The sequence below is a fragment of the Dunckerocampus dactyliophorus genome, chromosome 13 (genome assembly GCF_027744805.1).
Source record: "Dunckerocampus dactyliophorus isolate RoL2022-P2 chromosome 13, RoL_Ddac_1.1, whole genome shotgun sequence".
Classification (NCBI taxonomy): domain Eukaryota; kingdom Metazoa; phylum Chordata; class Actinopteri; order Syngnathiformes; family Syngnathidae; genus Dunckerocampus; species Dunckerocampus dactyliophorus.
Genome location: NC_072831.1, coordinates 10,191,758 through 10,218,963, shown reverse-complemented (window position 1 = coordinate 10,218,963; position 27,206 = coordinate 10,191,758). Strand labels below are relative to the sequence as shown.

General features: G+C 43.1%; 1 protein-coding gene across 2 annotated transcripts in view; it reads right to left on the bottom strand.

Annotated features, from left to right (window-relative positions):
- Positions 1–1,805: 1,805 nt before the first annotated feature.
- Positions 1,806–27,206, bottom strand: part of setd3 (SET domain containing 3, actin histidine methyltransferase) — a 28,436-nt gene continuing 3,035 nt past the window's right edge. The window contains exons 2-13 of one of the 2 annotated variants that reach the window (XM_054796696.1): positions 19,288–19,405; positions 18,706–18,798; positions 17,667–17,815; positions 16,985–17,057; positions 15,917–16,173; positions 13,948–14,006; positions 13,085–13,199; positions 11,663–11,737; positions 10,978–11,144; positions 7,113–7,198; positions 6,407–6,564; positions 1,806–6,326 (exon numbers count right to left, since the gene is read on the bottom strand). In XM_054796696.1, coding sequence (XP_054652671.1) covers positions 6,009–6,326; positions 6,407–6,564; positions 7,113–7,198; positions 10,978–11,144; positions 11,663–11,737; positions 13,085–13,199; positions 13,948–14,006; positions 15,917–16,173; positions 16,985–17,057; positions 17,667–17,815; positions 18,706–18,798; positions 19,288–19,384 — 1,647 coding nt within the window. In that variant the 5' untranslated portion in view covers positions 19,385–19,405 and the 3' untranslated portion in view covers positions 1,806–6,008. Of the gene's footprint in view, positions 6,327–6,406; positions 6,565–7,112; positions 7,199–10,977; positions 11,145–11,662; positions 11,738–13,084; positions 13,200–13,947; positions 14,007–15,916; positions 16,174–16,984; positions 17,058–17,666; positions 17,816–18,705; positions 18,799–19,287; positions 19,406–27,206 lie in introns of those variants that run through there. The other variant, XR_008573443.1, reaches the window with a different exon arrangement.

Below are 27,206 nucleotides of genomic sequence, written 5' to 3'. Positions count from 1 at the left end.
ATACTTTGTTGTAAAAGTCTGATCTCCTCCTGGTGAGTTTGGGTATATAATCCTCCATCTTGTTAGTCAAACTCATTCATTCAGCAGAGCATAAAAATATATTGAATGCATTTAACTTTCTGCGAACTAGTGCTAGTATAAAAAAACCTAAAAACCTGGCTTTTCCTCTGCGGAAGGACATCAGTGACAAGAAGCACCTTCCAGCTCACACACCCCCTCACCCCTTCAGGATGGGGCCTGCCGTATGACATTTCTATGTATTTTGTGTGGTACGTTTCCCCAACCTCCCGGACCAGAAAAGTGTAGCTTCAGCAACTTGAAAAATGGCAATTTTGCCACAGCCATAGACCTAAAAAAAGGCTGAAAATGGACCCCATGCACTTTTTGCCATCTTTGGGTGCTGCCTGGACTCCTGATGAATGTGTAGTAGGTTTCCACCACCTCCCGGGCCTCCACGGGAACAAGTTTCACTGAATGGCTGGAGACATACAGTCATGGAAAAAAATGCTTACCACCCTTGTTTCTTCAGTTTCTTGTTCATTTTAATCCCTGATACAACTAAAGGTACCTTTGTTTGGGCAAATATAACAATGACAGTGAAAATAGCTCGTAAGAGTTATTTTTTGCCAGTACAATGCTATAGCTATTCATGTAAGAAACTATTGTAAGTGATTTTGGTTATTATAAAAAAAAAACATGGAAGTTGCACAAATGTACCTTTAGTTGTAGCAGACATTAAAATGGATCAATAAACTGAAGAAAGAAGGGTGGTCTCATAATTTTTTCCATGACTGTATTCGCTGCCAGACCAAGAAGCGGAGGCTGTGGTGGATGGTCTACTGGAGGGCATGTTCAGTCGGTTTGGCACTGCAGACATCCTCCACAGTGACCAAGGCAGGACTTTCGAGTCCAGAGTTTTCGCTGCCCTGTGTGAATAGCTGGACCACGACCTTGCATCCACAAAGTCATGGTCAAGTGGAGCAGTTTAATCGCACCATGCAACAGCATCTCGCCATCCTCACCTCAAAACCATCAGCGCAACTGGGACCGGCACATTCTGCTGGTGCTGACGGGCCGGGAGATTCAGACACCATCAGGCAGCCCAGGGGACTAACCAGAAATGGAGTACACCCGGAAGATGCAGTACCGGCTTGAGGTGGCGCATTCATTCGTTCAAGACCAGCTGGTATGAGGCAAAAGAGGAACCATGACATGTGGAGCAAAAGGCAGGACTTTCAGCCGGGTGAGCTGGTTCGGGTTTACATGCCCAAACGAGAAAAGGGATGTTGCCCTAAATTGGACATCATTGGGACCAACCGTGTAGGGTGCTTTAGTTGGGGGTGAGGTAGTTTATAGGGTTGCAGTTTCCCGTCGGTGCACACACACAAGATATGTCACTGCCCTCCCCTTGATTAAGCCCTTTGCCCTCCGGGGTCAGCAACAAACTGTCTGAACTTCACTACTTTTGTCGCCAGTCGCTTTTGGGAAAATAAATCACCAACAGGGTTTGCAAAGTCGCCAGATTTGGCAAGAAAATGGCGAAGTTGGCAACACCAGGCTGCACATGAGATTGTAAGGCGGGAGAAGATGTTCACAGATGGAGAATACGTGGAAGAATCGTTTACAAAAATATCAGAGCATCTATTCTTTGAATTAAAAAATAAACAAGAAGTGATTCAGAAAATCAGAAGGCCCCCCCTCTGCAAAGACAGTCAAGGACAGGCTCAATAGAATGGTTTTTGATGGCAATTCAGCACAGGCATAAACGCTATTGAGCAAACAACACATGTGATGTGATCTCTGATGAGCTTTTTTCATGTTAAAGTTGGCTACATTTTGTTTTCATTTTAAACAAATACAGGAACCACTGAGAAAGGCGTTTAAATGGTTTCAGAGTAAGCCTACACATGCTTGCTGCACTTTTATTTGTTGAATTTTGTTGCTGTAACAGGTAACATTTAAAAAAAATTACAACTTTGACAAGTTTATAAGCAGTGTAAAGTTTCGCGGCTCCAGACTTTTTTTTTTTTTTTTACTGGAAGAGGAGGCAAAATGGCTCTTTTGACGCTAAAGGTTGCCGACCCCTGAGCTAGAGTGTGCCTGTGTTAGCTCAGTGTTGAAGGAAGTCGAGTGTATGAGAGACTGGCGTGAGTTGTGGCTGACAGCAGCTCTTGTGTGAATGTTTATTTTGCATTATTCTCCTCGTTAATAAAATGACTGAAGTGCATCGGCAACGTGAGTCTCTCATGAGCAGAGGGCACTACAATACTGTGTTTTAGCTGTCAGGCGTCATTAAAGGTCTGTTATTGATGTACAGTAATACCTTGTTTATCGTGGTTAATCCCTTCCAGACCAGACTGTGATAAGTGAATTTCCACCTAGTAGGATTCCTGGTTAATTGGTGACTCTAAATTGTCCATAGGTATGAATGTGAGTGAATGGTTGTTTGTCTATATGTGCCCTGCGATTGGCTGGCAACCAGTCCAGGGTGTACCCCGCCTCTCGCCTGAAGTCAGCTGAGATAGGCTCCAGCATACCCCCGCGACCCTAATGAGGAGATGCGGTATAGAAAATGGATGGAAGGATTCCTTCTTTATAAATGGAATATTTTCATAGAGGATAGAAACCCCATTTATGACCTTCTAAATGTGTTTAACATTAGAGCCCTGCAGGAAATATCACCCCATATAGTAGACATAATAATCGAAAATAAGACATAATGCAGACTCACACATTAGCATCTACCATTACTGACACTACAGTAGTGACCAGTGTAGAATACGACACTTCATGTGTCTTTCAATGCATTTTCTGAGTGCCTTCTATGTGTATTTTTGTTCATTTAGCCACTTTATACACTCAGTGTATACATGTACAAGTATATACATTTATACAGTCATAATCCTAAAATCAGTTGAAAAATTGCAAAAACAGGCATTTTACACTGTTGGATGTGAAGATTGTTTGGTAGGGTTTCAAAATACAAAAATAGTCATCAGAGCAAGAGACAAACAATTGAGACCAAGGAATTTATTGAAATCATTGTACTGAAATAGGCTGTTCAGCAGCTGATCACAAGTTTAAAACCACTGCTTTTACACTGCAAAAAAAAATGGCTGGCCAAATATAAGACAAAACGACGAGATTTTTGGAAAAAACTACTGAAAACTAGTGAAATCATCTGTCCATGCAGCAAGTAAATTTCATCTTAAATTAAGATCTCTATCTAGAAATAAGCAGGAACAAAATCCTAGATTTAAGATTTTTATATCTAAATATGAGCAGGACCTTTAAGATGGAAATACTTATTTTTAGAATAAAATACTTATGTTTTACCTTATTACAACCGATAAGAAGTGAAATGTTCCTAAAATAAGAAATATTAACACATTTTTAATTGAAAATTACCTAACACCTAGCAGTAGGCATCCTTCTGTCTCGTCCGAACAAGGTGGGTGAAGTGTCACGACAGTGACTGGGTGGAGGGAGCGAAGATCCAACCGCCCAACCTTCCTACCTCCTGAGCCACGGCCGCCCCAACCTAACACCTAAAACGAGTGTAAAGTAACAAAGCTGTATCCTGAAACTAGTTCACAGCTTTTGAAATAAGCCTAAATCCATCTTAAATGCAAAAAAGGGCTTGCCAAATATAAGATAATCAGACTAGATATTGGGGGAAAAAAATACTGAAAAGTAGTGAAATTATCTCTCTATGGAGCTAGTTAATTTTACTTGATAAAAAAAAATCCAAATAAAGATTTCTATATCTAGACAGGACCTTTAAAGTGAAAATACTTTTTTTCCACAATAAAATACGACCATACATACAACCAACAAAAAGTGAAATATTATTAAAATAAGTGAAAATGGAATTACATATTAGTGCAAAACGAATAAACTCTATCCTCCCTCATTCATAATCCCGCATTCTAAAATTAAGGCTATACTATAAAGTTAATGAGTAAACAGCCCTTAAAACTAGGGAAATTATCTAACATGTCTACAAAGATGATTTTAAACCTTGGCAAGTGGCAAATAATTTGCAGTTTCACAAAACAGTGGGGTCTGATGGCAAGGGAAATTTACAAAAATGAACAGTTCCAGACAGCGGACACCCATCGTGAAGCCGCTTGCCGCAACGTTCCTACAAGCCATCTGGATCACTTGCATCAAGCGTACATAAATGAACTTTTCAACTGATCAAGGACGCCACTTTTTACCTTATGAATAAAAGCAAGAGGAGGGACCGCACCTCACCCGGACGTCAGATACCGGGGCCTCACCCTGGAGCCAGGCCTGGAGAGAAAGGTACGACTGTTAGTCGAACCTCGGCTACAGGAGGTGCAATGTGGTTTTCTTCCCGGTCGCGGAACACTGGACCAGCTCTGCACCCTTGCAAGGGTACTGGAGGGTACATGGGAGTTTGCTACATGTGCTTTGTAGACTTGTAAAAGACATCAGACCGTGTCCCTCGCGGTGTCCTGTGGGGGGGGGTGCTTCAGGAGTACGGGATTGATGGCGTGCTACTACTTGCCATTCAGTCCTTGGACAACGGGAGCAGGAGCCTGGTTCGCATTGCCAGCAGTAAGTCTAGCATGTTTCCGGTGAACGTTGGCCTCCGCCAAGGCTGCCCTTTGTCACCGACTCTGTTCATAATTTTTATGGACAGAATTTCTAGGCGCATCCAAGGTGTTGAGGGAGTCCAGTTCGGTGGTCTTAGGATCTCGTCTCTGCTATTTGCAGACGATGTGGTCCTGATGGCCTCATCGGGCTCTGACCTTCAGCGTTTATTGGGCTGGTTTGCATCCAAGTGTGAAGCTTCTGAGATGAGACTCAGCACCTCCAGGTTGGGACAGAGGTCCTGCCCCAGGTGGAGAAGTTCAAGTATCTCGGGGTTCTTGTTCAGGAGTGAGGGAAGGTTGGAGCGTGAGGTCGATCGTTGCAGTGTTGTGGTGAAGAGAGAGCTGAGCCAGAAGGCAAAGCTCTGTGTTGCCACCCTCACCTATGATCATGAGCTCTGGGTTGTGACCGAAAGAACGAGATCGCGGATACAAGCGACTGAAATGAGTTTCCTCTGTAGGCCGGCTGGATTCACCCTAACAGATAGGGTGAGGAGCTCAGTCTGAGGGGCTCAGAGTAGAACCGCTGCTCCTTTACATCGAGAGGAGCCTGTTGAGGTGGCGCAGGCTTCTAGTCCGGATGCCTCCCTGATGAGGTGCTCCGTGCATGCCCAGCCGGGAGAAGGCCCCGGGGCAGACCTAGGACACGCTGGAGGGATTATGTCTCACAACTGGCCTGGGAACGCCTTGGTGTCCTCCCGGTGGCCGGGGACCGGTAAGTCTGGGCTTCCCTACTGCAACTGCTGCCCCCGCGACCCGGACCCGGACAAGCGGAGGAAAATGGATGGATGGATTATTTCTGTTTTGTGGAGGGGTTTTTTTTGTTGATTTTTTTTGTTTTTTTTTAAATCAGAACAGCCTTTTTCAGTTCAGTTGTTAATAAATTGCCTACTCAAAAATGTTTAGTCTCCTGCTCCCATTTCTTCTTTTTGCATAATGAAGATCTAGGTTGTTTTTTTTTTTTTACATTCGCTTCTTGTAATTTTTCAACTGGTCTTAAAATTTTGTTTGAAAGTGTACTTCTGTCCCTCCAGTCTAAATAAAGTACAGTATATGTTCATGACCTCACTCAGATGCCACTATTCCCCAGAGTGGATGTGCGGTGGATTTGCAGTGTAAGGTCACAGTGTCTACCCGCCAACTGGAATGGCCACTGTGCAATTACACATTGTATTCTATTTTGGATTTTCCAAAAGGTCCTTGACGGTCCTGATGGCTCTTTTGATGCTAAAGGTTGCCGACCCCTGAACTATACACTCATGTGGACGGATTAGGACACCATCCCAATAAATATTTAGATCTTTAATAAGTAATAGAAACATATTTTTTTAGTCTTATTTCAGTCTTTTACCTATACATACAGGTGGTGTAACTGTATTCGTCAAAGCTCTATTCTTGCGCTGGAGATTGAATAGCCTCGAACATAATCTGACCTCCATTCAGAGCGTCATTGTGCTTCTCCTGTTCAAACTTCTCCACCTTGTGCAACATAACTGGAAGCTTTGCATCAACATTAGTATTTGTAATGTTGTCATTGTCACAGCAAGACAAAGGTTTGCCCTCTGCCATGTTTTTGGCTAAGTCCGCAAGTTTGGCTTGTCCATTGACGAGTGATTTTAGCAGGATCTGCTTTTCCGCCAGGCGGAGCTGGATAGCCATACGAGCATGATGAGACAGATCAGTTTGCTGCAGCATGACAGTGTCCTCCTGAAAGAGACAACGTGTAAGGGGTCAAAAGAATAATGTGACCCTGTATAGCACGTATAATATCAGTAAAAACAGTTCACCTCGGCGGTAGTCTTATAATTCTTGAGCAGCAGCGTGACTCTGGTCTCCAGAAAAGTCCACATTTTGATTTCATTGTCCCAGCTAACTGGATATTCACAATTGCCCAGGTTCAAGACCTTATTGACAGAGTCTCCAACGAGGTAGTCTTTTAGTTCCTCTGTAATAAAACAAGCCCACACAAATTACCAGGAATGGTTATCCTGTATGTTGGAATGGTTTGAATTGGTTGAGAAATGTGAAAAAATGTGTTAATTTCAACAGGATTTTTGGGGAAAACCGTGAGTGTTTGTATGTTGAACTGAATGTTTCCGTGTTGTAATGGGTATGAATCTGTTTAGAAATGTGGTAGTAGTAAGAATTCTTAAGAACCAAGGGCATTTGTGTTTGGAAAATGTGGAATTTCAGGAAAAGCGGGAATTTTTGTAATGTTGAAAGTTGCCGAACGTCCTGAATATCTTGATGTTTCCATGTTGGAATGGTTTGAATCAGTTGAGAAATGTAGAACTTTTCAATGGGAATTGTGAATGGTACATGCACACATGCATTGACGCTTTAAAATCAAACAAAGACAAGTGAGTAAATAAACATTAATGTTTTGAGGGTACCTTGAAATGACAGATCAAAGTTGCATTACTGAATTTAGGAGGAACCAAACCAAGTTGTGTTGCGAGTTTATAAAGATGTTTTTTGTGTGCTGAACCTTACCCTCTGTCATGCAGAAGACTCTTAGAAAAGCTAGTAACTGAGGTGAAACAGGGAATTCTTTGGCGTGCAGAGCAAAGACATGAGACCTATAAATTACAAAAGAAAACAGAGATGTAATATCATTGTCATGTCATGCTTAAGAAGTACAAATGCTGCTTTTGTAATAGGGTCAAGGATAAGCTTTAGCCAATTCACTTTTCATATGGACAAAATGGCAACTATTCCATATATCCATTCAATTGTAAAAATGATATAAGCGAGTGATTCCCCACACTGTTGTACGTGTACACCCATTAAGGAAACAAAACAAAAGAAAAACACACCTGACTGACTCTTAATGTGCGTTAGTGTGTGGGGCTGTTACATGGCTGGGTTGTCAAACGTCTGCAGGGGTACGGGGCCGTTAAGAGTGTGGGAACCACTGACACAACCAAGTGAAATCTTAAATTAGATATCAGTTGGCTGAATAATTAATCATTAATCATCCAATGGCACAATCCACAGATGTTGCCATTGTGGACCCCTTCCACACAACAGGATGCAACCCGTTTTGTTCCAGTGGATAAGTACATTAAACAACTTACAGTACTTGAGAGGCAACAACCAAGTCAGGAGCAGAATATAACATTGCAGGAAAAGTGGTAAAGTGAACCTTTACCGTGAGCTGCTGAACCCCAAGAGAATAAAGCACCCAACAGATTGAGCCTGTTTACAAACAGTGGCTTTAGGCAGCTCAGAAAATCTGACTGGAGTTAATAACTGGGCGTCAAACATTAGAGAAAGTAACTGTTTATTTGTCTGAGAAAGATCTGTTTAGTTTCTTAACATTGATTTGTGTGTTCTATGGCTCTCTCTGTTCCAGGGATTATTATTGTGATTGTTTGCGTAAATATAAAAAATACATATTAATGTTTAGTCATACATTACACTGACACACTTTAATCCCAGGAAGGACTTACAATCATATATGAAATTGTGTTCACCTCGCTGCAAGTTTGAGGCCACAATCTTGCACGAACGTCACATCGTACATCTATGCTGTACTATTATTTTGCCCAGTTGGTGCTTTATTAATTATCATGTATTTATAAATTATTACAGACCCTAAATTGTCCATAGGTATGAATGTGAGTGTGAATGGTTGTTTGTCTGTATGTGCCCTGCGATTGGCTGGCAACCAGTCTAGCATGTACCCCACCTCTCTGCCGAAGTCAGCTGGGATAGGTTCCAGCGACACTAGTGAGGACAAGGCATATAGAAAATGCATAGATGGATGGTATTTAAAATAACATTTCTTTTTTATTATTATTTTTTATTTTTGTTAACCAAAATTTTGCAAATTTGTGGGGACACAAATGCTGGATCAGGACAATGTGGGCATCCACTGTATTCTGCCTCTAGGCAGAATAGTCAGCTGCACACTGATTCATTTAAATTAACTTTTAAATTAATTTAAATTAACTGACTAAATTCTATCCAAGTTTTATTTCAGTTGTACTGTCTTTTGAGAAGATACACAGCACTATGTTGCTGGGGCTTAATTTAAAATGGGGATTACAGAGTCAAGAATGTTAGAGCAGGTGCTTTTGAAAAGAAATCATTCTCAGCAGTCATGTGGATAGGAGCGCTGTCTACACATTATGGATTTTTGGAAAGCAGTACAAAATGGTCAGTATTTTGTCGATGGATGGATCACACTAATGGTACAAATGTGTCTCTAACATACACTCTAAGCAATTGCTGTTAATTTGCAGCCAATGTCCAACAGTAGAATACTGTATTAATGCAATACAGCTTTGTACTGTTGTTTGCAATGCATTGTGGGCTGTTCAACGTGAAGCAACAGAGCACAGGCCTTCAACAGCACGTTAATGTGATCAATTACGGTACAGTGTTTTTGAGATTTGCTGTGTGCTAAACCCGTGACGGAAAGTTTTCCTGCCAGAGCATTGGAGATATGTGTTGCTACAAATGAAGACACTAATTGGTTGTTTTTATGTTGCTCCTCCTAATCTCTTTGGCTTGTTTAACGGAGACGTCTAACAATTTTTGTTTGTTCTTTTTTATTATTAATTATTTATTATAATTATTTTTTACAATAGCAGTATTCATGTTGACACCGAGTTAAAATAAACATTTGTGTGATTTACATCCTTTGTAAAGCGTTTATTGAATATTTAGCATAGGTTTCAGCACTTTTCTGTAGCTCACAGAATAACTTTATTTTGATTGCAGTGAAAATTGCGATTTCAGACATTTTAAAGTGCTGAGTTACTGTCTACAGTAAACCGTGAGTAAACAGTGAGAAAGTAACCCCAGAATGTTGCTGTAAATTAAAATAAATACACGGCATTTTATTTTTAATGCAATTGGTCAACAGTATGGAACTGCAAAATTACAGTGTATTGTGGCGTCTCTGCTGCCAGCACTTTACTTTAAACAGAAGAAACACAGAAATATACTGTATTTCACCAAAACAGTAATAAATTGAGAAGTCAGTTCACAGCTTGAATACTGTAAAATAACAGGAAAGTGCTGGCGTCTTTGCTGACAGCACTTGACTGTATATTTCAAAAATACAGAAACGTACCATATTTCACTATCACAGTAATAAGTTGTGAAGTCATTTTATGATACAAAAGATATAAAATAACAGTAAAGACCTGTCGCCTCTGCTGCCAGCACAGTACCGTTATTTTACAGAGAAATTCTTTACAGTGTACTGTATTGTACTGTACACTCGTCCCTCGTCTATTGCAGTTAATTGGTTCCAGACTCAACCGCGATAAGTGAATTTCTGCGAAGTTGGATTCAATATTATTAAATGGAATATTTCCGCAGTTATGGCATAGAAAACCTGTTTATGATCTTCTAAATACAGTTTTTAACATTATTAGCGCTCTCTAGACATGAAATAACACCCATATTAGTCATCTTTACATTTGTCTTACCCAATATAGTTGATATAATCACAGAAAATAAGATATATTACAAATAACGAAGATAACTCACACGTTAGCAGTTTTTTTCTGGACAGCTATTTCCTGCGGTGGCTATTGTCTCAACAGTGTAATGTACTGGCGACTTTAATTGTTATGGCCCCAACAGTAGCCCGTGTTATGATTATTATGTTGTTATTATTACTGTGCCTGTTGTGAGATAATTTGAAACCTGCAATGAATGCATTTCTGGCCATTACGTCTGGTCATTGTCTCACCGAACACCGACACCTTGTGACCAATGTAGAATACTACATTCACTTCTTCATTCATTCATTCACAAGGCTTCTTCTGCCTTGTATTTGTATTTTAGTTCATTTAGTTAGTTTAGCAATCTTTATGCTTGAAAATGCTTAATTTAGGCCAATAATAAGTATAATTTACTTAAATATGCTTTTTTTTGTGTTCAAGCACAAAACAGCAATCATTTATGAATTACTTTGTGCAAAAACTGCGATAGAGTGAGAGCGCGATGTTCAAACTGCAATGTAGCGAGGGACAACTGAATTTATTGCCATCACATGCTGTAATAACAGATGAACTGGTGTATGGCCACTTTTTCAGCAGCAATAACATAAAACTGACATGCTTTCACAAAGCTCACCAAGACACCTAAGCGCTGAATTATTTATTCATTAAGTTTTTGTTTTGTTTGTGTTTTTCTTTTTTTCTGCGAATGTGGGCTGTTTCATGGAGTCAGTGAATGAAACACAGTGATATCATATATCAGTCACCTACTTGTAAATACAATTGTACAATTCTGATATAGGCATTGAATTGAAATTGGGCACTCAGGCCTTCTGTGTAAATCCAGCCGAATATTAGCTGCAGAAACATAATAAGAGGCGAAAATAAGTTATACATACACTGGTAGACCAGCACGTGCCAGCACCTCTGCCTTCATGGCGTAGAGCCTCTCACTTTTACTGATGCCCAGCTTGATCTTCACCCGGTCATGGACGTTGTCTTGGAAGAAGAAGCCATTATGGACGACAAATTCGGCATTGGATCTTGTGCCATAAAAGATGTAAATCTACATAGACATAACACCAGCATCAGACTTTACCATCTGGACAAAACTGAAGAACTTTCATTTTGTCAAGGGTGGATACTAGGGATGGTCTGAATCAATATTGATCCATTTCTGGCCAAATTTATGTACTTTCTCTCAGCTGCACCAGCTGGCATCCGTTACATCAGGTTGGAATTTCAATATTTTACATTTTAGGATTATAGGATTTATGTGTTCGCTAAAACAAATATCATGGATTATCCTAACTGGCCTGTTTTTGGAGTGTGGTTAGTGAATGACGTGTGCATGCAAATTTGAATACCCATTATTGACCAGAGACCAGAGTGAAATGAGCAGACTAGTTACAGACCAGTTACCTTACACCTTACTTCACCTTATGAAAAACAGTAGTAAAAGCAAAAGTGTTGGCTTTACAATGGTGAGTAAATGTGTGTCTATAACAAAATAATGTTTTAATAAGCATGCATTCAACACTGTTGCTTAATGAAAAAAATCAGCAAATGAGACCCTCTCTGTACCTGTTCATTCTCCTTGTAATCTCGCAGTGCCACACATTCACAACGGTCATCCTCTAAGTTGTAACCTGTGGTGATCTGCAAATGATTGCAAACAAATACATTCAGATTGTATATATGTACTTTCTCTCCTCTTAGAGGTATATTGGAACCTCGGTCAGGGTCATTAATCCATTCCAGACAGAACGTGTGACAAAACCTGAAAATAACCGAATACATTTTTCCGATACGAAATAATGCAAATCCAATTAATGCATTCCAGACACCCTTAAATGTTAGCACAAAACACTTTCTTTATAGAACAATTATAGTTGTATATGCAGAAAATAATTAGAAAAGCAAATACAGTAATCCCTTGTTTATCGCAGTGAATTGGTTCCAGGCTCGACTGTGATAAGTGAATTTCCGCAAAGTAGGATTGCTTATTTAGAAATAGAATAGAATTGTAGTTAGAGGATAGGAAAGCTATTTATGACCTTCTAAATAAATTTTAACATTATTAGAGCCCTCTAGACATGGACTAACATCCCTATAGTCACTTTCACATTTGTATTACCAAATATAGTAGATATAATAAGAGTAAATGAGACTTTGGTGCTTGTGTGTGTTGCTATAAATGGAATGGCCGCCGGACAGGACGTGACACTGGGGGTTCAGAGTTGAGTTTTAGCTTGGCGAGAGTTGCTAAAGCAACAGTGCCCTGTGTTATTATTAGCAATTATTGTGCCTGTTGTGAGATAATTCAAACCTGCAATAAAAGCCTGTTGTTCCAGCGATCTGTGATGGGTTTTTTCCTGAGCTTAGGCCATTTCCACACAAACACAGATTTTTAAAAGCACACATTTTCCCCACTCCGATGTTAAAAGATCTCCAACAACACCAGAGGATCTGTCCACAAAAACGCATTCACCTGCTGTCAAGCACATTTTGACCAATGAAAATCCTGAAAGTCCAATCCAGTACCAATTCCAATTCCAGTAAAATTACATTGTACCGTGTTTCAGTAGCGAAACGCCAGTCCGTGTGGAGCGTCATGTCAGTCCTACCAACATTAAATTCACATGAGAAGGAGACAAAGCCAGAGAAATTTACACCAACAAGGAGACAAATTAAAGCTACACAAGCTGGAATAAGTCCTTTTTTATTTTTTTTACAGTGGAACCTTAGTTAGCATTGTTAATCTGTTCCAGAAGGTCTGAATCGAAAAGTGAGAAAGCCACTATCGAGCATCTCCACTCTCTAACCATCACATTCACGGAGTGTCTGACTGCTAACATATACTGTATATAATTATAATCATCATCATCATCATCATCATCCACAGCAGAAATTGAAAGCATTTGGCGAAAATATATTTCCAAAGTTATTGACTTGGCCTTGGCCCTTATTATGTATTTAGTACATCTGACTTTGAAATGCACCTACCAGTCCATTTATGTGGTTACACATGTCCCAAAGAGGAATGAGGGCCTGTGTGATCCGGCTGCCATCCTCAGTAGGGATCTGGTTCTGACGGGTCATGACAGAAGACACTGCCCACCTGTAATCAATCCCTATTGGTGAATTTCAATATTTTCGATTATAAGGTTTGTGTGTTCTCCATAACAAACATCATGGATTATCCTAACTGCCCTGTTTTAGGAGTATGGTTAGTGAATGAAGTGCGCTATTGTAGTTATTTCCTCATATCTCCATACAGTCATTCAAATATGGTAACACCAGTAAACAGTAAAGATTGTGGAGTGAATGTGTCAATATTTTTGTTTATAAGATCTTGCTGCTTTTTATTGTCATTCTCCCTTATTATATGAATTTCTTTGCTCCATGTTCTCTTTGTGCAAGTCTGTAATCTCTTTCCATGTTTTTACATCTCTTTTGACGCCTCCATCTGTACTTCGGGTTTCACATCCATCATGAGCTCCAGAGAGGTGCCATATGATGTGATTTCACCCTCATCCGTCGTCCTGCATTTTCGTGTTTCCAGGGATTCCTCTAACTCTTTTGTGGGCCGGAAATTATGGATTATCCTTACAATGCATTCTGTTGCAAAACAATTGCTGGGAAGTTTACCCATTTAGCCACGTTTAGCTCGGGTCGCTGACGATTTATATTGTTTTTAGTTAGTTGTTTTAGTGCTACTGCAACTACTGCAGGTTTACAAAGTTGGCAGAATAAAATTTACAATGAGGGTTGAATAATTTTGAGTCTTTGTACTGTATATACTTCAGACCACGACGCTTGGAGACAACACAAACAACTTTAATTTTTTTTTTTTAATCCAAACTGACCTGTAGTCATCAAATGTGAAACTGTCTTTCAAGGGTAGAACACTGGCAGCAGGATGAGTCTGCAAATGATGGGAAAATGGGAAAAAGGGTAGTTAGGCCATGTCTGAACTCGTATAGAATGAAGGCTTTACAAAACTCCACGTTCAGCGCTTGTGTACAGACTGGTCAACATGCCATGCATAACTTCTATAATACTGTCAAAAACACCTACAGCCCAACAAATCGCTATATCACTCCTGTGAAAATGGCAGATGGTCTGACACACCTCAAGGAGCACCCCTGGCATCCTGCTGAGATGGGCTGAACAGTTCGACACACTGCTCAATCAGGAGTCTGATGCAGACCACACTGTTCTCCATGACCTGTTTACACCTCCACCGATACGAACCCTACACATGTACATCTCTATTATCTGGGCCAACGACAACATTCCACAATAGAGGAGAGATGCCAACATTGTTACCATTTATAAGAACACACAGACCACAGACGGGGAATTTCACTCCTTAAAGGAAGAACGGGAGCATGGTGAACATGATTTTCAAAGCTCGAGAGCTGCAGGAAAAAGCGTAGAGAACACCACCAGGATCTGCCATAGCCTTTATTGATCTCTCTAAAGCCTTCAACACTGTTCAGAGAGAAGTGCTTCTCAGGTTTAATGTCCTAGTAAATTTGTGAGTATTCACAGACATTTCCATGACAGAATGACTGCTCGGGTGACTACTGGAGGACAAGAGTCTTCCACCTTCCTTGTACATACAGGGATAAGGCAGGGATGTGTACTAGGGCCAGTACTTTAACATCTTCCTGCTACATGTCACACAGCTTCTCCACAAGGAGATTGAGGACATCAGCGGTGTGATAGTAGACTTCTGTCTAGATGACAGTCTCTTTAATTTGAGGAGGCTCCAGGCAACCACCAAATTACAAAAGGGAGAAAGTGCTTGAGTTTCATTACGCAGATGACTGTGCTCTTGTATGTCACAACCCACCAGTTCTAACCCGTTCTAAGTGCTGCGGTAAGAGCATACAGCATACAGCCAGTCTGTAAATACAGTGTTCCCTTGTTTATCGCGGGGGATAGGTTCCCAAAATAGCCCGCAATAAGTGAAATCCGCGAAGTAGCCAACTATATTTTTGCACAAATATATGTTTTAAGGCTGTAAACCCCTCACCATTCACTTTATACACTTTTCTCAGACATGCATTAACATTTTATCATATTTATCTCTTGTTAAACACTTAAACCCTCAAAGTTCAAATTTCATTTGAATTTTAATGATCAACTTATGAGATTGGACACAAGAAATGAAGTGACTCACGCATATTTCATTTCCTGGCACCGTTAGGCTTTAGCGTTTTTGTATCCTTGTTGAAAAAAAAACATATTCATCCTCATCGTCCTCCATGAACCGAAGATTCATTTACAGTATTCCAAGCGCCCAACAGCCGCATAACTTCTGCCTTCATTCAGCATGCTACTGAATGAAGCATGCTACATGCTATTCAGCAGCTAGCTACTAGCGTTTATACAACAGGAAATAGCCAGTCCTGCATTAACAAAATTGATTGGCTGCAGACCATTGTCAATCAGAATGCAGAACACAATGGGTGGGTTCTCCCTTAGCCAATCAGGACTGTTGTGGCTCTATATTTACTGAGATGAACTGGACAGTCTGGACACCATTCAACTGCCACATGAGTATACAACCTCCTATACTGGTAGCAGTAGTAAATACAGTAACAAACACGTGCAACAGAGCACCGATAGGTCACTGTAAGACACCACAAGGACGCAGAACACAATGCCTGTTCATACACTGTTAAAAAATTTTTTTTTTAAAAGTCCAAATTGCACTTTAAAAAAATCTGCGAAAGAGAGAATCTGCAAAGGGTGAACCGCAACGTAGCGAGGGAACACTGTACAAAGGTAGCATGCCAACAGAGTAATAACATTGCATTTTCCTACCTGTAAAAGTCTGTAGAAGTAGGCGTATTGGCGTGCTGTATTTTTAAACTGACTAAGGACATCCTGAATAGCCTGTGTGCCGAGAAGCAGGTGGACCTCATCCTGCTGGTAATACAGTGGAGTACTGTAATCCTGAGGAAGACTGCGGATATATGGCAGCCACAATGATGCAGAATTCGCTCGCTCACAAAGCAGGTGGAGGGCCAGGGAAACATTTCCCATAGCCTTAAGAATCCGATCCTGGCGGAGCAGAGGTCCTAGAGACAGAAGTTTCATTATTCATAATTATCTGTTGCTTGAACAGTGACATAATTTCAAACACTAGTGAGCATAAAAAAAAATTTGACCAGACATTAATTTGATAGTGATAAATCCACATCCTTATACACATTCTTTTGGAGAGACATCATTTTATGTGGCCCCCAAAAACCTAGGAATAATGTGTGTCAATCATGCACTTTTCCTTCTTTTAATGTATTTATTCTTTCACTTTGACAAAAAAAAATTTAACATTATCTGATTATGCAACAAGGTATACAGTTACAAGTGGCCCTCCGAGGGCAGCCATAACTGCAAAGTGGCTCTCAATGAAAACAAGTTCGACACCCCTGGCGTAGACCATGACAAGCTCGCGTCAATTGACTGCACATTTCACAGATTATTTTCATTGTCAAGGTAATAAGGTACGTCCTTGGTCAACTCTACACGGAACATGTACTTTTATCTGGTCGCACATTCGTGAGTAGAGAAAAATTCACTCGCAATGTCTCATATTTTAGTCACAAAATGCGACCATTTAGTCGCAGTCTGGATCCCTTGTTTTAACGGAGAGCGAGCCACCTTAGCGTACGGCGGCACTTTGATGCAGCAGCATACGCTAGGCTTTATTATTGTAAAAAAAAACAAAAAAAAAATATTTTTATTTTATTTATGTGTCAATTACTTTACGTAACCCTCGTGAATAGCGGGGATCTACTGTAATTAATAACATAATTTAGTAATGCATAACTGTTTCAACTATTACATCACGAAAAAATATTTTTTCAAAGAGATACACAAATGACTTACCGAGAATAGAATTCTGTGCCGATTCCACTGTCATCAGCATCTTCCTCGGAATGCACAAGAACAGTTCTTCTGCCTACATTTACAAAGCACATATAGAGATTACCGAGTTGCATGGAGAAACATTTTCTTTCATGCCTTGTTGGATCAAATAATATTGAGTTAAGATGGTTGAAAAAGTTGAACATTGCGTCGCTGCCACTGGGTGAAAGATGGATGTCGATGGTCACTACTAGCAGATGAAAACAAAAAGTGCTTGCAAGAGGCCTTTTTATCAAATATCAAAAACCTTGAATGAATACATATTTGGGAGAGCTGTGTTGGTGTAGATCGACTGGTCGCTTATCTGACTTCATCACCCATGTGTTAAAAACTTGTATCAGTCAGTCATGGCTCGGCGCTCAAACTGACAGTGAGTCGCATACCATTTGTGTGTGTGTGTGTGTGTGTGCGTGTGTGTGTGTGTGTGTGTGTGTGTGTGTGTGAACGACTGCCACATGAAGAAAACAATTGTTTTGAATGTCAGTGAAACAGTCATACTTTTATTTCCATTTATGTATTAATTTTCTTCTAGACAGAAAGTGAAGTCTGAAGAGTGAGTGGATGGCACCTTTTGATGTAAAAATACAATCTCTAAAATATGTTACAATTCTTCTTTTATCTGTGAGAGCACGGTTCTCCTCACCTTGATGTCTCTGGTGGCTTGTAGGCCATATCCTTCTTTTCCAAAGTTGGCAATTCTGAAACTATCACAGGCGACCCCATTCTCTTTTGCCCAGGACACCAGATCGTGGAAATGGTTGTTTCTAGAACACTCAAATACTACTGACATACCTGGGGGGAAAAAAAGTAGTTCAAACTGACTTAAAATCATAGTCCCTTCACAAACAGACATTAAAAAAAACATAACACTGGGTTCTATAATCTTCCACGGCGTGTGGTGAGATTGATATATCATATGATTACCCCCCACGCATGCGTGCACCTTATAACGCAGACGAGCAATTAAATAAAATAAAAAAGGTTCACGATGGTGCCTGGGCTCCATGTAAACGAGCACTGATTTAACAAATACTATACATGCTGCAATGAGTGATTAGGCAGCCTGGAAATAATGAAAAACAACACCATCTCTCACCATGGCACGTAATGCATATAACATGTAACTTTTGTTCTGTAATGGATTCAGGTAAATATGGCTGTTAACCTACTACATACTGTAATGACCTGGTGATGTTGTAACATTGATGTTCTGAATTCTGGTGTTCATCAATGCAGCTCGCTGTGAATGTTGTTGGTAGATAAGGACGAAGTGTTGTTACTGTGAGTGAGGAAGAGACGTGTGTGTGTGTGTGTGTGTGTGTGTGTGTATGTAAGCTGAGTTGCTTACTGTGCTGGAACAGAGCACACCAAATAGATGAATGGGACTTTGACGAGTGGCTAACAACATCGTCAGGTAAAGTCGACATCTTCATTTTACCTTTTAAATGCTGCTTGCCTTGACAGACAACGAGGGATGCACAAGCAGTCCAATAGCAGAACAGGTGATTGGTAATTCCTGCTTGATTTGAGGTATTGACTGAATTGAACTGAACTAACCTCGGGTCTTATTATACGCACTAGATAATGCATTGTCCGTAGAAAAGACGTGAATGCTGCAGAGCTGGCAATCAATTACAAAAAAGGAACATAAGATGGTTACACTTGCACTTGGCCAAAATTACCCTTCTGTTTCTTGCGGATCTTCTCCACTAAGCTTCTAATTTGAACATATTCCTCCCACTCTTCTCTGGCAGATGGAGCATCACCGCTGCACTCTGAAAAAACACAAATATCATTAAAGCATGGACACCACATTGCCCTTGCCTCCATTTAAGACAAAAACAAACAACTAAAACAGGTGGTAACATTACGGTCACCCTGTAATCTTGCTTAACCATGCAATTGGAGTTTCTTATTTTGTTTTTGTCAAACCCCATTTAAAATGAATTATACAACAGTTGTATATTCCAATCTATACCTGGCACCTTGACTTCTGATTTCAATGTAAGTAAATAATCAAATGTGTAATACCATGAGACAATTATACATTAATATGGTTTCACAATTAGAGGCGGCCATCTGAGGGCAACCATAACTGCGATGTGGCACACGGTGAAAACGAGTTTGACATACCTGGTGTAGACACTCTCCCTGTACCATGATGCACCAGGTATTGATGGGTTAAAACTCTCAATGTGTAATAGTAGAAAATCAAACTGTATGTAGATACCAAGTGTCTACTTACTAAACATAAATAAACTTACTTTGCAGCAGTTCAGAAATTAAGTTCATCATCTCTTTTGGAGAAGCCACAGCACTAGCTCCTGACCCGGACTTCTTCGACCGACTCTTCTTTCCCATGGTATTGGCTGGACAACAGGCCTGAAGGATCAAAAATGTACTGTTTGCATTTGTACTACCATTGAATATGTTAAATAGCATACTCATTGGTTCTCATGAACCAAATGAGGTGTATACAAAAGGTGAATGATGACGCTTCAGGCCCTTGCAAGATGTGATTTACACCTTCTACTTCACATACAGTATCTGTCTTGATTGTAGATTTTGACAATGATGCTCCAACCTTGTCCAGAATATTCTTGATTTCCTTTTTTTCCCCCCCACATCTTTCTCTTCGTTTTGGGTGGCGGTCGAGGGCGGGCACCTAGGCGACCTGGTCTTCGGCGGCCAAATCTGGTTCTTGGGACATGGAACGTCACTTCTCTGGCGGGGAAGGAGCCCGAACTTGTGAGAGAGGTTGAGACATTCCGACTAGATATAGTCGGACTCACCTCGACCCACAGTTTGGGTTCTGGATCCAAACTCCTCGAGAGGGGTTGGACCTTGTTCTACTCTGGAGTTGCTGCAGGGGAGAGGCGGCGAGCTGGTGTGGGCTTATTAATAGCCCCCCGGCTCGGTGCCTCTGTGTTGGAGTCATCCCCGGTAAACGAGAGGGTCATTTCCCTACGCCTTCGGGTTGGGGAAAGGGTCCTGACTGTCGTTTGTGCGTACGCGCCAAACGGCAGTTCAGAGTACCCAGCCTTCCTGGAGTTCATCAGAGGGGTGCTGGAGAGCACCCCAACTGGTGACTCTGTCGTTTTGCTGGGAGACTTCAACGCCCATGTGGGCAATGACAGTGTGACCTGGAGGGGCGTGATTGGGAGGAACGGCCTCCCCGATCTGAACCCGTGCGGTGTGATGTTGTTGGACTTCTGTGCGAACCACAGTTTGTCCATCACAAACACCATGTTCCAGCATAAGGATGTCCATAAGTGCACATGGCACCAGGACACCCTAGGCCGCAGGTCTATGATCGACTTTGTAGTCGTATCATCAGACCTGCGTCCGCATGTTTTGGACACACGGGTAAAGAGAGGGGCTGAGCTGTCAACTGATCACCACCTGGTGATGAGTTGGATTAGATGGCGGGGGAGGATGCCGGACAGACCCGGGAGACCCAAACGTGTAGTGAGGGTGTGCTGGGAACGTTTGGCAGAGTCTCCTGTTCGTCGAGTCTTCAGCTCTCACCTCCGGCAGAGCTTCTCCTGCATCCCGGGGGAGGACGAGGATATCGAGTCCGAATGGGCTCTATTCCGTGCCTCCATTGCTGAGGCAGCCGATCGGAGCTGCGGCCGCAAGGTGGTCGGTGCCAGTCGTGGCGGCAAGCCCCGAACCCGATGGTGGACACCAGAGGTCAGGGCTGCCGTCAAGCTGAAGAAGGAGTCCTATCGAGCATGGATGGCTTGTGGGACTCCTGAAGCAGCTGACGGGTACCGGCAGGCCAAGCGGCACGCGGCTTCGGCGGTGATCGAGGCAAAAACTCGGGTGTGGGAGGAGTTCGGTGAGGCCATGGAACACGACTTTCGGTCGGCCTCGAAGAGGTTCTGGCAAACCGTCCGGCGCCTCAGAAAGGGGAAGCAGTGCCCGGTCCACACTGTTTACAGTGGGGACGGGAGCCTGCTGACCTCGACTGAGGATATAGTTGGGCGGTGGAAGGAATACTTTGAGGCCCTTCTCAATCCCACTGACATACCTTCCCTAGAGGAAGCAGAGACTGAGGATACGAACGCGGACAGTTCCATCACCGTGGCTGAGGTATCTGGGGTAGTCAAAATGCTCCCCAGTGGCAAAGCTCCGGGGGTGGACGAGTTTCGCCCTGAATTCCTCAAGGCTTTGGATGTTGCGGGACTGTCTTGGCTGACACGTCTCTTCAACATTGCGTGGAAGTCGGGAACAGTACCTCTGGATTGGCAGACTGGGGTGGTGGTCCCCCTTTTCAAGAAGGGTGACCGGAGGGTGTGTTCCAACTATAGGGGGATCACACTCCTCAGCCTCCCTGGGAAAGTCTATTCCAGGGTGCTGGAGAGAAGGGTACGACCGTTAATCGAACCTCGGCTACAGGAGGTGCAATGTGGTTTTCGTCCTGGTCGCGGAACACTGGACCAGCTCTACACCCTTGCAAGGGTCCTGGAGGGTACTTGGGAGTTTGCCCAACCGGTCTACATGTGCTTTGTGGACCTGGAAAAGGCATTCGACCGTGTCCCTCGCGGTGTCCTGTGGGGGGTGCTCCGGGAGTATGGGATTGGTGGCGCGCTACTACGTGCCATTCAGTCCTTGTACAACCGGAGCAGGAGCCTGGTTCGCATTGCCAGTAGTAAGTCAAGCCTGTTTCCGGTGAACGTTGGCCTCCGCCAAGGCTGCCCTTTGTCACCGATTCTGTTCATAATTTTCATGGACAGAATTTCTAGGCGCAGCCAAGGTGTCGAGGGAGTCCAGTTTGGGGACACTAGGATCTCATCTCTGCTATTTGCAGACGATGTGGTCCTGATGGCCTCATCGAGCTGTGACCTGCAGCGTTTACTGGGACGGTTTGCATCTGAGTGTGAAGCTTCTGGGATGAGACTCAGCACCTCCAAATCCGAGGCCATGGTTCTCAGTCGGAAAAGGGTGGATTGCTCCCTCCGGGTTGGGAATGAGGTCCTGCCCCAGGTGGAGGAGTTCAAGTATCTCGGGGTCTTGTTCACGAGTGAGGGAAGGTTGGAGCGTGAGGTCGATAGGCGGATCGGCGCAGCGTCTGCAGTAATGCGGTCGCTGTACCGGACCGTCGTGGTGAAGAGAGAGTTGAGCCGGAAGGCAAAGCTCTCAATTTACCGATCGATCTATGTTCCCACCCTCACCTATGGTCATGAGCTTTGGGTCATGACCGAAAGAACGAGATCGCGGATACAAGCATCTGAAATGAGTTTTCTTCGTAGGGTGGCGGGACTCACCCTAAGAGACAGGGTGAGGAGCTCGGTTATCCGAGAGGAGCTCAGAGTAGAGCCGCTGCTCCTTCACATCGAGAGGAGCCAGCTGAGGTGGCTCGGGCATCTAGTCCGGATGCCTCCCGGACGCCTCCCTGGTGAGGTGTTTTGGGCATGCCCAGCCGGGAGAAGGCCCCGGGGAAGACCTAGGACACGCTGGAGGGATTATGTCTCACAGCTGGCCTGGGAACGCCTCGGTGTCCTCCCGGTGGAGCTGGAGGAGGTGGTCGGGGACCGGGAAGTCTGGGCTTCCCTACTGAGACTGCTGCCCCCGCGACCCGGACCCGGATAAGCGGAGGAAAATGGAATGGAATGGAATGGAATCTTTCTCTTCATCAAGGAAAGGATTATGAGATCTTCTGTGGTTTTCTAGGACTTTATGCGAGAGTTGATTTGGTCACGCCCAAAATGTTTATTGTCTCTTGCATCACAGGGGAGCTCTCTGGATTTCATATTGGCAACCCCTAATATAATGGTTGGGGAAACACCGAAGATAAATGTTTTTATGGAGTGTCCTCATTTTTTCATATGGCTGTACATGCATGTGGAAACATTTCGGTCAGGGGCCATCAGGGCTCAAAGATGACTCTAAAAGCAGCACATGTGCTAATAAATAATTTTTCAAAAGGTAACATGAAAGTAATGAAACTATATAAAAGAATCTTAATTTTAGATATAATCTAATGTTTGTTGTAGCTTTTGTCTTTGGTTTTCAACTTTCAGCCACAGTCAAGTGTCTTTTAAACAAGCATCTTTCAAGCCATTTTATTTCTGCTTTGTGGTATTTTCCCGTAAATTAAATAACTTTAAAATGTTCAACTTAGGGAATTGGATATTTTGAAAGATGAATATTGATTACGAATAATTAGGGATGTCCAATATTATCGGCAATATTGGCATAAAAATGTGATATCTGATCATATCGATATTGTTTTTTTCTGACAATAATGATATCGGATAAGGGATTGCCTGGATTTCAACATGTGAGTGATAAACTCATCAAACTGTGCTGTGGTCCACAGAGAAATAAGACTTCTGGCTCAGGATGTCTGCAGTCTGGAATTATTTCCAAGTTTCACTTTGTTGGCATTGTAAATATGCAATTTGCAGTAAATTTTATTTTCCACTATTTCAACTTTCCCATTGTAAATGTTCTTCTCAAAATTATGAATTTATTCCCAAAATATTTAGACTTCATCGGAATATTATAACTTTTTCCCCAACTTTATTTTCCAAAAATTACAACTTAATTCTTTGGTTTGTTTGTTTCTCATTGTTTTTTTTCTTTAAAATTTCAACCTTATGCTACTAAAATGACATTATTTTTCTTTGTAATATTACTTTATTCTTGTGAAATTACGTTTTTTTTTTCCACGTTAACTTTTTTCTCTGAATATTTTTACTTTATTCTTGTGAAATTACTGCAGATGTTTCCATTTTTGCTTTTTGTTAAATTATATTTTCAGAATTTGCCGCGAATGTGCCAATTAAAAAAAACAGCCGGCCTCCGCAAATGGCCTCCGGTCCACACTTTGGACACCCTGCTCTAGACAATATTAGCTTATGGGCTTTCAGTAAGAAAGCCAATATCGAGCATCTATAGTAATAAGTAAATCTTAGCGCTGTTTGTGCAAGTGGTGTTCCAATGGCTTCAACTAATTACAGGTCAGTTAGAGCAGATTAGATTGGTTGGTTGGTGTGTTAAAAACACAGAAAAATCACTATTTGTCCACAATCTACAGCTATCTTGCCTAAGTGTCATTGCAGAAGTGCTACAGGATGTAACTAGATCAGTTATTTAGCGTTTACTCTTCTTTTAAGTAAAACCAGCCAGTAGGGGTGTTTGTTTATTGTTTAGGTGCATGCTGTGAGGAGCTTTGCTTAGCCTAGCTAAATTGTGCGATTTTGGTTTAGTATCACTTATTCGTATTTAGCATTGAAACAAGTTTCCACCTTTTGCAGTAACTACAGTACAGTGATAGTCTTCTCTGTACAGCATGATCTTGTTTTCTTTTAACCCAAAATAATTCCACTCCAATGCAGTGCTGTTCCTATTCAAGACTTACGTCTCAGTTGAGTCAATTTCTGACTATTCCCTCAAGCCTGTAGTCGCTGTGCAACAGAGTAAAGTGCAGCTTGAGAAGTTGATGGCTGGTCGGTGTGTACAGTTCACCATGTGTTAGCTAATTTTAGAACATTACACCATGGCTTCACTATTCAAAATGTCAAAGTTCAGACCCATAAATACTGCATGGTAATACAATTACCAAGCACAACTCAACAGAAGCAAGAAGAAAAACATTCAGAGTATGAGAGTAAAGACTAATTTATGCTATATAGTCTTCCCTCGCAACATCACGTTAAAAAAAAAACATTGTCTCCTTGCGCTTTTTTTTTTTATTATTATTTAATAAATGGTCGCTGTTTCATGCTTAACTATGGCCTATTACTAGCCTAAAAATATTGAAAGGCAATTCATATGTGTAGTGAGGGTGTGCTGGGAACGTTTGGCAGAGTCGCCTGTTCGTCGAGTCTTCATCTCTCACCTCCGGCAGAGCTTCACCTGCATCCCGGGGGAGGACGAGGATATCGAGTCCGAATGGGCTCTATTCCGTGCCTCCATTGTTGAGGCAGCCGATCGGAGCTGCGGCCGCAAGGTGGTCGGAGCCAGTCGTGGCGGCAAGCCCCGAACCCGATGGTGGACACCAGAGGTCAGGGCTGTCGTCAAGCTGAAGAAGGAGTCCTATCGAGCATGGATGGTTTGTGGGACTCCTGAAGCAGCTGACAGGTACCGGCAGGCCAAGCGGCACGCGGCTTCGGCGGTGGTCGAGGCAAAAACTCGGGTGTGGGAGGAGTTCGGTGAGGCCATGGAACACGACTTTCGGTCAGCCTCAAAGAGGTTCTGGCAAACCGTCCGGCGCCTCAGAAAGGGGAAGCAGTGCCCGGTCCACACTGTTTACAGTGGGGACAGGGGCCTGCTGACCTCGACTGAAGATATAGTTGGGCGGTGGAAGGAATACTTTGAGGCCCTTCTCAATCCCACTGACATACCTTTCATAGAGGAAGCAGAGACTGAGGATACGAACGCGGACAGTTCCATCACCGTGGCTGAGGTATCTGGGGTAGTCAAAATGCTCCCCAGTGGCAAAGCTCCGGGGGTGGACGAGTTTCGCCCTGAATTCCTCAAGGCTCTGGATGTTTTGGGACTGTCTTGGCTGACACGTCTCTTCAACATTGCGTGGAAGTCGGGAACAGTACCTCTGGATTGGCAGACTGGGGTGGTGGTCCCCCTTTTCAAGAAGGGTGACCGGAGGGTGTGTTCCAACTATAGGGGGATCACACTCCTCAGCCTCCCTGGGAAAGTCTATTCCAGGGTGCTGGAGAGAAGGGTACGACCGTTAATCGAACCTCGGCTACAGGAGGTGCAATGTGGTTTTCGTCCTGGTCGCGGAACACTGGACCAGCTCTACACCCTTGCAAGGGTCCTGGAGGGTACTTGGGAGTTTGCCCAACCGGTCTACATGTGCTTTGTGGACCTGGAAAAAGGCATTCGACCGTGTCCCTCGCGGTGTCCTGTGGGGGGTGCTCCGGGAGTATGGGATTGGTGGCGCGCTACTACGCACCATTCAGTCCTTGTACAACCGAAGCAGGAGCCTGGTTCGCATTGCCAGTAGTAAGTCAAGCCTGTTTCCGGTGAACGTTGGCCTCCGCCAAGGCTGCCCTTTGTCACCGATTCTGTTTATAATTTTCATGGACAGAATTTCTAGGCGCAGCCAAGGTGTCGAGGGAGTCCAGTTCGGGGGCACTAGGATCTCATCTCTGCTATTTGCAGTCGATGTGGTCCTGATGGCCTCATCGGGCTGTGACCTGCAGCGTTTACTGGGACGGTTTGCATCTGAGTGTGAAGCTTCTGGGATGAGACTCAGCACCTCCAAATCCGAGGCCATGGTTCTCAGTCGGAAAAGGGTGGATTGCTCCCTCCGGGTTGGGAATGAGGTCCTGCCCCAGGTGGAGGAGTTCAAGTATCTCGGGGTCTTGTTCACGAGTGAGGGAAGGTTGGAGCATGAGGTCGATAGGCGGATCGGCGCAGCGTCTGCAGTAATGCGGTCGCTGTACCGGACCGTCGTGGTGAAGAGAGAGCTGAGCCGGAAGGCAAAGCTCTCAATTTACCGTTCGATCTATGTTCCCACCCTCACCTATGGTCATGAGCTTTGGGTCATGACCGAAAGAACGAGATCGCGGATACAAGCGGCTGAAATGAGTTTTCTTCGTAGGGTAGCGGGACTCACCCTAAGAGACAGGGTGAGGAGCTCGGTTATCCGGGAGGAGCTCAGAGTAGAGCCGCTGCTCCTTCACATCTAGAGGAGCCAGCTGAGGTGGCTCGGGCATCTAGTCCGGATGCCTCCCGGACGCCTCCCTGGTGAGGTGTTTCGGGCATGCCCAGAAGGCCCCGGGAAAGACCTAGGACACGCTGGAGGGATTATGTCTCACAGCTGGCCTGGGAACGCCTTGGTGTCCTCCCGGTGGAGCTGGAGGAGGTGGTCGGGGACCAGGAAGTCTGGGCTTCCCTACTGAGACTGCTGCCCCCGCGACCCGGACCCGGATAAGCGGAGGAAAATGGAATGGAATGGAATGGAATTCATATGCAGTATTCTGGTCACGCTCGTGGTGACCATGAAGGAGTAAGATCACCGCGCACACTCTCTCTCTCCTCACTCTGCCACATTTTCTCTCCTCCTCGATCCAATACTAATTTAAGCTGGTATCAGCGTTACCAATCCTATACCGATACTTGTGCAAATACACCAAATTTCAAAAAGTAGTGTACAGTATTTAAAATCGTAGCGTAAAGAATACAAGACATCATAGAAACGTAATGA